A 13,299-nucleotide genomic window follows, 5' to 3' on the forward strand; every position below is an offset into this window, starting at 1 on the left:
AAGGCAAAGAGGATATTTGTTGAAAACCTGCTGTGTGCTGTGAAATGCTTTGTTATCCCCATTTATGATAAAAGGACTGAGAGTCAGAATAAATCACATGCTTTGAAAGTCATATGGGGTAGAGCTAAGGTTTTGATCCATATAAATCCATAATTTTCCCCCTAATAAGTATGCTGATCTTTTTAATAGTAAGAGATGAGATATTTAAAGTTGGTAGTCACTGGACGATCGGGTGGCGAAGTTGGGAATGTTGGAATCTGACATTATGAAGGGAAGTTCCTAATTAGCCTTCAAGACAAAGCTCAACCGCTTCTCCCACAATGTCCTCCAAAGACCCTCATCCCTCTTGCTTCCTAAGCTCTTGATTTATCCCTGATTCAGCACTTTCCAGGTTCTAAAATGGTATAATTTATTCTTCAATGGTTTCCTTCCTGGAAGGAGCTTCTCCTGATAGGGATCAAATATCCTGCCTCCTTACTTCTCTAGCACACCCCCTGGCACAACCACTTGCACTTAATAGGTATGTGATAAATGCTGCTTTAAGAGGAACTCCTGCTATCTTCCAAAGAACTTTCCATGAGCTCTACCAGAAAGAATGTTTTTTGATTGACGCTCAGGTTAGTAAGCATGACAGGTCTAAAATGTCCATCTGTCACAAAAACTGAATGGGAGTTAAGTAACTTTTAGATGATCACAGTTTGCTGATTGTATGATAATGTTTCATAGACTATGAATATGAAACACACCCCATATTGCCTTATTCTGTAGGTATTATGGATGTTATTGTGGCCTCTGTTATTTTAAGTCCCCTTGAATCCAGACATCTTGTTCTACCTGTGTCTATACAACACTAAGACCCCTCCTTAAAGACACTCATCACTCATAAAATCTTTTTTGGAGTGAGGAGAGTAAGACATGGAGATCCTGCCACATGACAGGATTAGGTATTCCTTGAAATGTGCCTGAAATATTAAAAAGAAAAGATTGGATGATCAATTCTAGTGTAATAAATAACATTTAATAAATTCTTTTTGAAACCGTTTTTCAATGTTCACCTTCCCATTACCACATTCTCTAACTGACTCTTACCTCCCCCAAAAGAAAAACCAACTAACCATCCAAAACAGTCCAGGGTCACACTTTAGAAAGTTTTCAAGTGACAAATAAGAAGTGACATATCTATCCCGTAATGCATAAGGAAATCAACTTTCAATATAGAAGACTAAAAAAATTTTTATGGCTATGAAAGGGAAAAACAAACAAGATGTGATTGGATATGAGAAAGACACAGGGAGGAGGAGAGATGATAGGCATGCAGGAAGAAGGAGAAATGAAAACAGATTACAAGCAGCCCCGAGTGGCAATAAGAGTAGGAAGGATGGTGGGTGGGGTGAGTGTTAGACCCAGTAGAGGGACGACAGTTCCTTTGTTGTTGTTTTTATCAGCTTTATTGAGATATGACTGACATGCCATAAAATTCACCCTTTGAAACGTATACATCAATGTGTTTCAGTTGTTTTCCAGGTTATGCAACTGCCATCAATATCTACTTTTAATTAATCGAGAAAAAAGAAAACACACACCATCAGGAGTCACTCCCCACCTGCCCCCCTGCCCACCTGGTCCTAGGATGTCACTGTTTTACTTCTTAACTATTGACTGGCCAGTTCACATAAACGTGACTCTACAATGTGTGGCCTTTTGTGTGTTTGTCTTGGTGGTTTTGTACAACTCCTTAATAACTAATAGCGTCAAGCATCAGATGCTCGTTGAACATTTATATATCTGTTTTTTTTTTTTTTTTTGAGAAATGTTCACTCAGCTATTTTATTCATTTTTTGGAGATGGGTACCGGAGATTGAACTCAGGGGCACTCAACCACTGAGCCACCTCCCCAACCCTATTTTGTATTTTATTTAGAGACAGGGTCTCACTGAGTTGCTTAGCGCCTTGCTTTTGTTGAGCCTGGCTTTGAACTTGTAAACCTCCGGCCTTCTAAGCTGCTGGGATTATGGGCATGCCACCGTGCCTGGATATTTTATTCATTTTTAAATTGTGTTATTTATTTTCTTACTGAATTCTAAGGGTTCTTTAATATAGTCTACATATAGGTGAAAGTTCTTTAACAGATATATAATTTGTAAATACTTCCTTTTCACATTCTTCAGAGTAAACTTTGAAGCACAAAAGTTTTTAGTTTTGACATAGTACAGTTTATTATTTTGTTCCTTGACATTTTGATGTTGTATCTAAGAAAAATTTTGTCCAACTAACGTCATGAAGATTGATTCCTATGATTTCCCCTAAGTTTCATAGTTTTAGCTCACATTTATGTCTCTGATCGATTTTGAGTTAATTTTTATGTATGGTGTGAGCTGAGGGACTAACTTCATTCCTTTTCATGTATCCAGCAGTTCCAGGGCCATTGAATGCTCTGTCATTCTAAGAAAAAAATCAGTTTTCAAAGATATGGGGCTTTTGGCTTCTCAGTTCTATACCATTGATCTACATGTACTTGAGCTGATACATGTGTCTCCGTTAGCATAATTTTATAGTAAGTTTTGGAATCAGGAACTGTAAATCCTCCAACTTTTTTTGTTTCCCCAAGATTGTTTTGGTTTTTCAGTATTCCTGGAAATTTCACATGAAATTAATTATTGGTTTTTCTATTTCAACAAAGAAACCAGTTGGAATTTTAATAGGTATTGTCTTGAGTCAGGAAATTTTGTCACCTTTATTATATTAAATCTTCTGGTCCATGAACATGGGATTTTTCCATTTGTTTACGTCTCCTATAGTTTTTTAAAGAATGTTTTGTATTTTTTTGTTACATTTTTACTTCTTTTATTAAATTTATAGCAAGATTTTTTTTCTTTTTGATGCCATTGTAAAGGCATCAAATTTATTTTCATTGATAGCATATAGAAATGCAATTGATTTTTGTATGTTGAATTTTGGAACTTTGCTGAACTTTATTAGCTCTGATTTTTTTAATGGAGTCTTTAGGATTTTTATACAGAAGATTACATTGTATGCAAATTAAGATAGTTACTACTTCCTTTATAATCTGAATTCTCTTTTCTTCCTGTTTCTTTCATGATTGCTTCTGTTGGAATGTCCAGTAAAATATTAAATAGAAGTTGTATAAAGCAAACATCCTGGGGCTGGGGATGTGGCTCAAGTGGTAGCGCGCCTGTCTAGCATGCACGCGGCCCGGGTTCGATCCTCAGCACCACATACCAACAAGGATGTTGTGTCTGCCAAAAACTAAGAAATAAAATGTTAAAATTCTAAAAAAAAAAAAAAAAAAAAAACATCCTTCTCTTATTTTTCATCTTTCTTATCAAGGTATTTTTATAATACCATTTTCATAGAATGAGTTGGAAAGTGTTCTCTTCACTTCTGTGTTTGGAAAAAATTGTGAAGGATTGATAATTCTTCTTTGGTAGAATTTCCAGGTGAAACAATATGGTCCTCAGATTTTCTTCATGGAAAAAAAAAAATCTAGTTATTTATTTGACATCTTTTGTTTACTTGTATAGAAGTATTCATATTTTCCATTTTATATTTGAGTCAGTTTTAATAATTGGTTTTTATCTGTTATCTAATTTGTTGGTATAAAGCTATGCTAATATTCCCTTATAATCTTATTATTTCTTTAAGATCAATAGTTAGATGCTCTATATCTCTATATTCACCTTCATTCTTGAAGGAATCTTTCCTTTTCTTTATTAGTGTGAATCTTGTTAATTTTGTTGATCATTTCAAAGAATAATTTTTTTATTCTATTTATTTCCTGTATATTTGATATTCTCTATTTTATTCGTTTCCTGCTCTAATGATTTTTATTTCCTCCCTTTTGCACACTTTGAGTTTAGCCTGCCCTATGTTTTCTAGTGTCTTAAAATAGACTATTGGCTTGTTGATTTGAAATCTGAGTTTTCTATGTAGGTACCTGCAGCTGTAAGTTTCCTTCTAAGCTCTGCTTTCACTGCTTCCCAAACATTTTAGTATATTTTATTTTGTTTTCGCTCATCTCAAAGTACTTTCTATTTCCTCCTATGATTTCCCTTGTGACACATTGGTTCCTTTGGAATATGTTGATTAATTCCCACATATTTGTGAATTCCCCAAATTTCTTTCTGTTATTGATTTCTGACTTAATTCCATTGTGATTTGAAAACATAACTTCCTATTATTTCAGTCCTTTCACATTTATTGAGACTTGTTCTCATTCATCTCAGAGAAAGTTCCATATGCACCTGAGAAGAATGCTCATCCTGTCACTGGGTAGAATGTTCTATGTGCGTCTATTAAGTCTGGTTGGGTTTCTGTTTTCTTGTGGATCTTCTGTCTGGTTTTTCTATTAATTGTGAAAAGGGAGGTGTGGAGGTCTTCAACTTGTATTGTTCAATTGTCTTTTCTTCCCTTCCATCTGTCTGTTTTTTCTTGGTGAATTTTGGGTTCCTATTGTTAAGTGTGTAGATCACCATTGTTTTTATTTTTTCCTGATGGATTGATCCTTTATCATTTTCAAAGTTCCTCTTTAATAACTTTTTTTGTTTTAAAATCTATTTTGTCTGACAGAGATATAAAGACTTTATTTCTCCTTATCATTTGCATGGTGTATCTTTTTGATTCTTTTGTTTTCAACCCATTTGTGTCTAGTGGACGGTTCTTATTACACCACCTTAGATCAGGAATTCATAATACATTATCATCATCACTATTAGTGGACTTGTTTCTTTCGTGATTAGCCACTGATGATGTTTTATCCAGCTCTGCTGAGGCTCCGCATTAACCTATAAGTTCACCATCATGAAGCATGAAAGATAGGTGGGGATTGGTATTTTCTGGGATGACATATGGATTAGAGCCATATAAATGTAAACGATTCTTACAAGGGATGACATCAAATCAAGAAGAGGCTGAGATTTGAATTTTACTTAAGTGCTGGCATTTTCCACCCTAGTTTGGGACCATCACATTGTTATATTTCCTGCTCTGAATGCTCATCTAGAATCACAGGGTCTTTTGTGAAGGTGTGCTCCAGTATGTCTGGCATCTCATTTCATCCTCCCCCTCCTTGAAGGCTGGAAAGGAAAGAGTTGTAACAATAGATGTGCTGGAGTGCTCCTGTCAGGGGCTGACCTTTGTATCATTGCTCCTCTATTTTCAGAGACCAAAGAGCTTAAGTTAAAATTGGAAAGAAGCCATGGGACTGAGTGGCTTTTCCTCTTTGGAAAGGCAAAGGCTTAACAGAATTCTCGCCTTGTCATCCTCGCTGCCCTTCACCCTGACCCTCACACCTTCCCAACATTAGGGAAAGGCAGGAAGTTTTCCCTGAGGGTTTTCTTTGTGACGACACTGGTGGGGCAGATTGATCAATGGGGAAAACCCCATGTGAGAACACGCCTTCTGTGTACATTCCCAATATTTGGCTATAAGTAGGGCTGTTATTAGAGCAGAACAGCACTCTCAGGGTACTGGGTCCACAGTGCTGAGCAGATCTATTCTTTGAGCTGAGAATGATGTGCAGTGGCAAGAGTTTGCTCCTGGCTGCCTTGGCGTCAGTGCTGCTCCTCCACCTCTACAGAGAGTCAGAAGGTAAGTATTCTCTTTCCTGCTAGGATGGAGTGCAGGAGAACTGTTCTTCTGTTCCTGTAAGCCTGGAAGTCCTGCAGGTCCCCAGGGGAGGGGAGACTGTTAGGAAGTATACAAAAGGGAAGGGCGGGAGTCGTCAGTTTATGGATGAGTAGAGGGGACCAGGGTTATTGCAGCCAATCAGGCTTCCTCTCTGCTGTGAATCCCAGCAGTTTGGGGTATAGTGGGCTTCCAGAGGCTCCAGAACTTCAGGACGAGACCAAAGTACCATTTTGGGGAGTGATGTAAATTGTGTAACATTTGTCTGTATGAAAGGTCCTTTTGAAGTATAGAGAACTCTCCCACTTCCCGAACCTTTTCCCTCCCAAAGAAACAATGTTTGTAAAGTTCAAAACTTCTCCTTTAAGTGTTGACTATGGCACTTGACCTCATTAGCCCCATGAGCCAGAGGACATCGCTTGCCAACTTTGAGATAAAATTTATTCCTTATCTTATAGCAGGCTATAATTTAATGCAGAGTAGTGTCCAAGTATTGCTTTATTACTGAAGAGTACATCTCTTTTAGCAATAGGTGCATGCTTGAAAATGCACATTAACATTTTATGAACAGAATTTTAAATCACCATCAATGGTGTTGCAATTGCAAAATGCTTTAGCTATCACTTCTAAAAAACAAAAAATCACCTTTTACTTTCTAAGGCCATTTCTCAACATTGGTAAAAAACACTAGATTAAAATCTACCAATTTATTAATTTTTTGAATTTGGAAGGTTTATCTATTAAGGTGTTTTTTTTTTCAAATGAAGATGTAAAGAGTGCCTACATTTTTGAGTGATTATGGTAGACTGAAATAAAATATTGTCAGTTTGCATTTCTTATGAAAGATAGTTTATTCATGAGAAATCATGTTTTTCTAAACTATTATTGAACCCAAACTTCCTAGCACACCATTTTGTAAAAAAAGAATTGGAAATTATGTTAACCTGAATCCAGAAACCCAAAATGGGTTTCAAAGAAATTAAAATTCTTCCATAAAATGGGTTATTTGGTACAAATCAGATTCACTAGATTTTTTTCACAACTTCAGGTAGTTCCATAATATCAGTTACAGAAGTTTATCACATGGGTTTAATATCTTTCATTTCTCTTTCAGCAGCAAGCAACTTTGACTGCTGCCTGCGATATACAGAGAAGGTCTTTCCTCACAAATTCCTTGTGGGCTTCACACAGCAGTTGGCCAATGAAGCCTGTGATATTGATGCTGTCATGTAAGTCATTCACTGATTTTCAGTCAATTATACCAAGACTACATGAGAATTTCAGATTTTTGGGGGGTCTTTTTAGAGTCTCATTCAGAAATAACTGACGTGGCAAAGGCAATTTTATGTTAATAGTACACATCTACTTTGAAGTTTAAATAGGACTGAAGTAAGGTCAAAGCTTACTTTTTTGAACAAAAAATAAGGCAGAAATCATTTTCTAATATAAACTTATAGGCTATTAAAATGTACTTCAGGAATATATGGGAGATATATATTTTGAAATAAATATTTTCTACTTGAAAATGTTTGGGCCTGTAAGTAAAAATCTCAGACTGATTATTCTGTCATTTAAATATTCTTGATTCCTATAGGATATAGGAATGATGTAAGTTACTGATCATATATATGTACATATTGCATGTAACCACTAGCATCAAAATTGAATAAAAATTTTGAAAGTTTATCTTCCTGCCATTGTATAATTATTTGTTATATTGCAGAAAAAGTCAAGGATAATCATTTTGATATCTTGCCTCAAGATTTATCATGAGCATTTTTTTTTGCATTTCATTTTACCTCTTTAGCTGAAATGTTTAGCATGTAGAGCAATCCACTGAAATAGGAAATGTGCGTTGCATGTTTTGTGAAAAAGACATTTAAAATTTATTAAACACAAATCAAATTTTCTGACTTTTTAGCTTTTACACAAAGAGGAAATTAGCTGTATGTGCAGATCCAAAGAAGCCCTGGGTGAAGAGAGCTGTGCATATGCTCAGGTATGGATGACTGGCAATCAATTAGCCTCTCTCTAAGTGCAGGGGACAGGGGTGTGTGCAGAGGGGTCCGTTGCAGGCTTGCTGGGGTTCTTCAGCTTATGTGCTGTGAATTTTTTAAAGGGAAAACTTGGATTGAATGATGAAAATAAAAGGAAATTTTCCCACATATAGATCATTATCCTCATTATCATTTTAATGTAGTGTTTGTTCACATGAAGTATTAGATTCCTCTATGCTCTCTTCAGTCACTAGTTGCTTGATTCCTGTGGCAATGATGCTTCCTATTTACAGAATTTACACTCTACTTGATGTTTGATTGTTCAAAACTGAAAAGTAAGCATTAGTGAAGAAGAGTCCAGAGGTTCTTATTTATACTGATGACACTAGAGAATAACAATTTATCAAATAAATGGCCCCTAACACCATTGTGCTATAGACACTGAACTTGGAAACACAAGATTATTGTTTACCTTCTGTTTCTTCATGAACTAGCTTAGCTATTCAGAAAGGTGCGTCGTCTCTAAACTTGAGTTTCATTGAGCAGACTTTGAGCTGCTTTACATTCTGAGATGAGATTAAGGACATGTGAAATGACCTTCAGGTCCCAAAGCCATTCCCATGATTCGGCCACCCTGTCTTTTCTTACACTTTCCTTCTTTTTCTCTTTATAGTCAAAGAGTCAAGAAGATGTAAAAACAGATGCTCTTCTGGAATGGAATTAGACACAGCTCAAGAACAACAAGATCCCAGCTGGGTTTGGAAGTCTTACTTGCACATTTTTCGGCACTACCTGACCTCTGCTTTATTGGACTTGTCCAATGGATGAAGTTGATTCATATTGCATCATAGTTTGCTTTGTTTAAGCATCACATTAGTTATGCTCCATTTTATGTTAAGTTATTTATAGCAGTAGGTATAGCTATTTAATAATAATTTCCCATAAGCTATGTGGCTTAGTGCAAGGTATGGGAATAAGATTATATGGCCTTCTTGCAAGCAATAAGCTATTTTTTAAAAAAACTATTTAACATTCTTCTGTGTACATAATTTTGTCTCCTAAATTGTAATGATATTTTAAAAGACAGAAATGATTATAAGAAGGATTAATATTAAAAATAAAACAAAAACACAAAAATTTATTTGCTAATTATCATTTATTAAGACACATAATGAAAATACTTGAAGACACAGCAGTTAAGAACATTTTCTGAAGAATTATAATCCTCGTTCATTTCTGCCTGAATATTTTCTTTATATCTATCCCTCATGGCCCTGGAATTGATTCCACAAGAATTGTTGTTTTCGTTTTTAAATTCAAAGTCACCCAAACCAAAAATCAGAAAGATCTTACGTTTGTGATCCATAGTCCAGTGTTTATTGTTATAATTTTTTAATATCAAAAAATATGGAGGCTGGGGTTGTGGCTCAGCGGTACAGTGCTTCCCTAGCACATGAGAGGCCCTGGGTTTGATCCTCAGCACCACATAACAATAAATAAACAAAATAAAGGTATTGTGTCCAACAACTAAAATTTTTTTTAAAAAAGTATGCCTATAGACTCTGTGAATGTCAGAGAAACACAACAATCATTGAGAAAAAGACCAGGAGTAATTTCTTGGTCCATCATCTTTCATGAGCCAGGATGCTTGGAATAGTCACCTTAGCATAGGAACCTTTCTCTAAAGCCCTCCTGAGTCTTCTGCAAGCAGTTTCCAAATGGAAAATAACTACTTGGACAGTTCTTAGAATCTGACCACTTCACTAGATGGAGAGACTTCCAACAGACAAAACCCAGTAGGAACCCAGCAATAAGGTGCAGAGACCCTGAAACAAGGTGGCTGCTGTCAGTGTTCATGCACTGAAGCTCCTGGTTTGCCTCAACACAGCACTCTGAAGGGTCTGCCTTGGTTTGGGAGGGACATGAGATCACTGAAGGCAGACATGCTGATGATATGATGCAAACTCCAGATGCACACATCCATAAAGCAGGGCAGAGGTGGGTCATTTGAAGAAGAGCCAGAAGAGTAAGTGGCTCAATATACCTGGGAGACGTATCTGTGCCCAAGAATAGTAACATTGAGTCATCAGGGAAAGTATGCTCAACATCCTGTTGTTTATTCAGCAAGCACAGGCTTAGTACTTCTATGTGCCAGGCACCGTGCCAAGTGTTGGAGAGATTAAATGACTTAAGACTTGGAAACTTCCTCAAGGATAATTAGGGTTGAGCCGTGTGGTGCAGGGAAGGGACAAGTATCCATCTATTGCAACACGTGGTGGTAAGCACTTTGGTAAAGTGCCACTGGGTGCCACAGGACATCATTAGTGAAGGCTTCCAAAAGGAAACAATATTCAGTTTCACCATATTGAATCACTGATGTTCTGGGTTCTTGACCTATGAAGAAAGCACTTGTATGAGCTGAGGTATGAAGGACCAGTAGGAGGTAGCTCATGGAAAAAAGGGGCAGATGTGAATGGTTGGAAATATCCAGGGACATGTTTTGGTTATCACAATATTTGGGGGTAGGGTACTATAGGCATTCACTGGGCAGGAGCCAAGGATGCTAAACCTACTGAAATGCCCAAGAGAGTTCTGCACAACAAAGCATTGTTCCATCCCAAATGGACATCAGAGCACCATTAACAAGAGTGACCAAAGCCGAATGTTTGGGTGTGGGTGTGGAGTGGCTGAGGATTAAGTGAATCTGTTACTGCAACCAAGTGTAGTTATTTGAACTAGAACATGGAATTACTGGGGAACCATTGACCAAGGTGTGGTTTCCTCATAGCAGAGGAACAGGGGGTGGGGCAAATGGAAAGCAGAGGTATACTAGAGACAGCACAAGGAATAAGGAGAGAAATGGCAAAAACTCAGCTAAAGCCATGGAGAAAGAAAAGGTACCAAAGAGATGGGTTTGTGAATCCTGAGCCCATTCTGGACACCGCTTCTGCCCATCCCTCAACTGCCCTTTCTTGGAACAGCATAGCCAAAAATTGTCAGGGGACAGCAGATTTGCCCTGACTTCTTAGAAGCCTCACCAGGTAAGCCTGTGGAGTGAGAAAAGGAGAAAACTTTGTTAGCACTTTGGAGGTGTCTGAATCATTTGGGACCAGTACTACTTAGTAGCTATGAGGTAAGTTTCTGGAGACTGAAATCTCCAAGCCAGATTGCAAATGTATTAGTTCATTAATAATGAAAGCATCCTGGTGTGAGTGGCACGGGCATAAGTACATGGAAAGATTAACTGAGCAAGCCACATGGGAAGTCAAATTGGATCCCACAGCTGGTTTGTTAAGCTTGGGATCAGAGCAGAGAGCTACACTCTGTAATTTTAATGTTTAATGCTTTGATCTCATGGCACTAACCATGTTCTTGAATTAGGGATGTTGCTCTAAATTCACAGCAATTTCTTTCCCATTTTGGAAAATGTACATCTTTCTATTTAATTTTTAACGCTTGTATAACTTATATGCAGTAAAGTACACACATTTCATGTATGCAGCATGATGAATTTTTACATGTGTACATGCCTGTGTAGCAACCCTGCTAAAGATATTAAATGTTTTTAGTAGCCCAGAAGGCTCCCTCACACCCTCTGTACAGCCAAAGATGCTGCTGTTCTTATTTATTCACAGTGCAGCTGTTGGCTTCTTCTTGGTTTCATATATGCATACAAAATGTACTCTTGGGTGTTCGACTTCTTTCACTAGAGTCTTTGGTCTTTTTTAACTTTCTTTTAATTCTACATGTAATTCAAGATTTCATTTCCCATTCTTTTATTCAAGCAATAATGATAAAGTGAATATTAGTGATAAACTTTTGCCAGTTGAGGTTGTAGGGAAAGAGAATCCCAGTAACAGTGAGTTGAAGTATGAATGGTGATCAATCACTCAACAACGAAGGTGAGAGGAGAAAAATCTAGAAACTAGAATACTTTAATATGGGTAGATAATTGAAGAGCCAGGAGAGAGAATGAGAGGGGAGGGTAATTGAAAACATTATAGTACTATAAAGAGTTGAAAGTTCTGAAACTGGAACAATGGCGACTCAGCTTCTTTCAAGAGGCAGGAGAAGTGGAGGGAGAGTGGGGAGAATATGGGGAGAATTTTACAACCTGGGTTGGAGAAGTGGAGGGAGAGTGGGGAGAACATGGGGAGAATATTACAACCTGGGTTGGAGGAGGTTGGTGGAGTCTGAATCAGTGGTGATGCCTTCCTTGGTGAATGACCCGACTTTGAGAGTGTGAGTGAGTGGGCTGGAATGGAGCTTTGAGATGAAAGGAGCTTCAAGATAGTGAAGGACACAAGGCACACTGAAAGGTGGTTCCATGGTGTGGGGGCCCTGCTGAGGTTGGAGACAGGGAAGCTGCTGTGACTACAATTGGGATGGATCAGGAGTAGGAGCAGACAAGGGTGGTTAGTTCGACTAGTCAGGTTAGGCTTTGCATCCGGGTGTGAGCACTAGTGATGGGAGTGGGCAGGGAAAGAGGTTCAAGTGCTGAACCACTGGATCTTGACCAAAGAGAGCAGAAACCTGACAGGGAGTGAATGCAGAGGCCCTCAGATAAAAGGACCTAATGTGGTCAAAGGGCAGGAGAGGGGTGGGCAGGAAGGTATGAAACTGCTCCAGGAGCCAAGGTCCAGGGCGTGACGGAGTGTGTAGTTCAAGTGCATCTGGGCCTGGAAAGCTACCAGATTGGCTTAGTCATCGCCATTGGTCTTCCTTCCATGTTTTATTAGGGGAAAATACAAGAGCCGAAAGACTCTTAGAAGGAGGCTTCATGCACACATGGCCCATTGGCCAATCTTGTTTCATTTATAGCGTTCAACTTACTTCTCCCCACCTATAACTTCTGGATTACTTTATAGCAATTATTTGACATCTAATTAGTTTGTCTATAAATATTTCATTATGCATAAAATATAGAGACTTTTTAAAAGCACATAATTTTATTATCATAGATTTATAAGCCAACATGAATGATATCACCAGTCAACGTTCAGATTTCCCTGCTTGTTTTTAAAATAGGTATTTTTTTTTTAAGTTAAATTGCTTGAAGATTCAAATGAGAGGCCCACACTGCATTTGTGTAGTTTGCTTCTTTTTACTGTTAACCTGCAAGTTCTTCACCATGAGTTCCATTTCTTTTTCTTCTGCAGTTTGTCCTAGAGGAACCGGGACACTTGTTCTGTGGTTGTCCACATTCTGAGTTTTGCAGATTGCAAGCTGGTCATTTATTTAACATGTTCTCTGATCTCTACTTAGAAGTAGGTTGGATCTGATGACAACCTGGTTGGGGAAGGAGGGCAAGACCACTGTATGCTACGTGGGTATGAAGCTGCCCCAGCTGATGTCAGTGGCAGGAGAGAAAGAGGTTCAAGACCTTCACAGTGTGATGGTTTAAACATATCCACATGCTTCAAAGAAGGTGATGGTGCAGGTGTGTAGGGATGGAGAAGAGCCATCCTAGAAGCACAATGTTAGTTTCCACCCACTGCTGGTCCTGTGCTAGAAAAGGAGAGGAAAAAGAACCCCTCTGTCTTGAGAGGGGCAGAAGCAGTGTTCAAGCTGATTTGGTGGTTTAATTATCACAGAGCAGCATTGACATCAGCTGAGTTTGGTGATATTTGAAATATTTTTTTTCTATGTCTCTGACTCA

At 37.9% G+C, this 13,299-nt stretch overlaps 1 protein-coding gene across 2 annotated transcripts; it reads left to right on the top strand.

Moving 5' to 3' along the window:
• The first annotated feature begins 5,528 nt into the window (after nucleotides 1-5,528).
• On the top strand, nucleotides 5,529-8,335 carry Ccl20 (C-C motif chemokine ligand 20). 2 transcript variants are annotated; one of them, XM_026396292.2, is made up of 4 exons: nucleotides 5,529-5,607; nucleotides 6,758-6,872; nucleotides 7,565-7,642; nucleotides 8,314-8,335. In XM_026396292.2, the coding sequence occupies exons 1-4, from the start codon at nucleotides 5,529-5,531 to the stop codon at nucleotides 8,333-8,335; spliced, it is 294 nt and encodes a 97-aa protein (XP_026252077.2). The 2 variants fall into 2 exon arrangements, with proteins under 2 accessions (XP_026252077.2, XP_026252078.2); XM_026396293.2 differs by having other exon boundaries at nucleotides 6,761-6,872.
• Nucleotides 8,336-13,299: the final 4,964 nt, after the last annotated feature.

The sequence above is a fragment of the Urocitellus parryii genome, chromosome 1 (genome assembly GCF_045843805.1).
Source record: "Urocitellus parryii isolate mUroPar1 chromosome 1, mUroPar1.hap1, whole genome shotgun sequence".
NCBI classification, from domain to species: domain Eukaryota; kingdom Metazoa; phylum Chordata; class Mammalia; order Rodentia; family Sciuridae; genus Urocitellus; species Urocitellus parryii.

What these genes read in the sequence shown, in the direction of transcription:
- Ccl20 (XM_026396292.2), top strand. Translation starts at nt 5,529, where the DNA reads ATGATGTGCAGTGGCAAGAGTTTGCTCCTGGCTGCCTTGGCGTCAGTG. An exon ending in CCTCTACAGAGAGTCAGAAG is followed by an intron (nt 5,608 to 6,757) that starts GTAAGTATTCTC and finishes TTTCTCTTTCAG; the next exon opens with CAGCAAGCAACTTTGACTGC. An exon ending in AGAGCTGTGCATATGCTCAG is followed by an intron (nt 7,643 to 8,313) that starts GTATGGATGACT and finishes TTCTCTTTATAG; the next exon opens with TCAAAGAGTCAAGAAGATGT.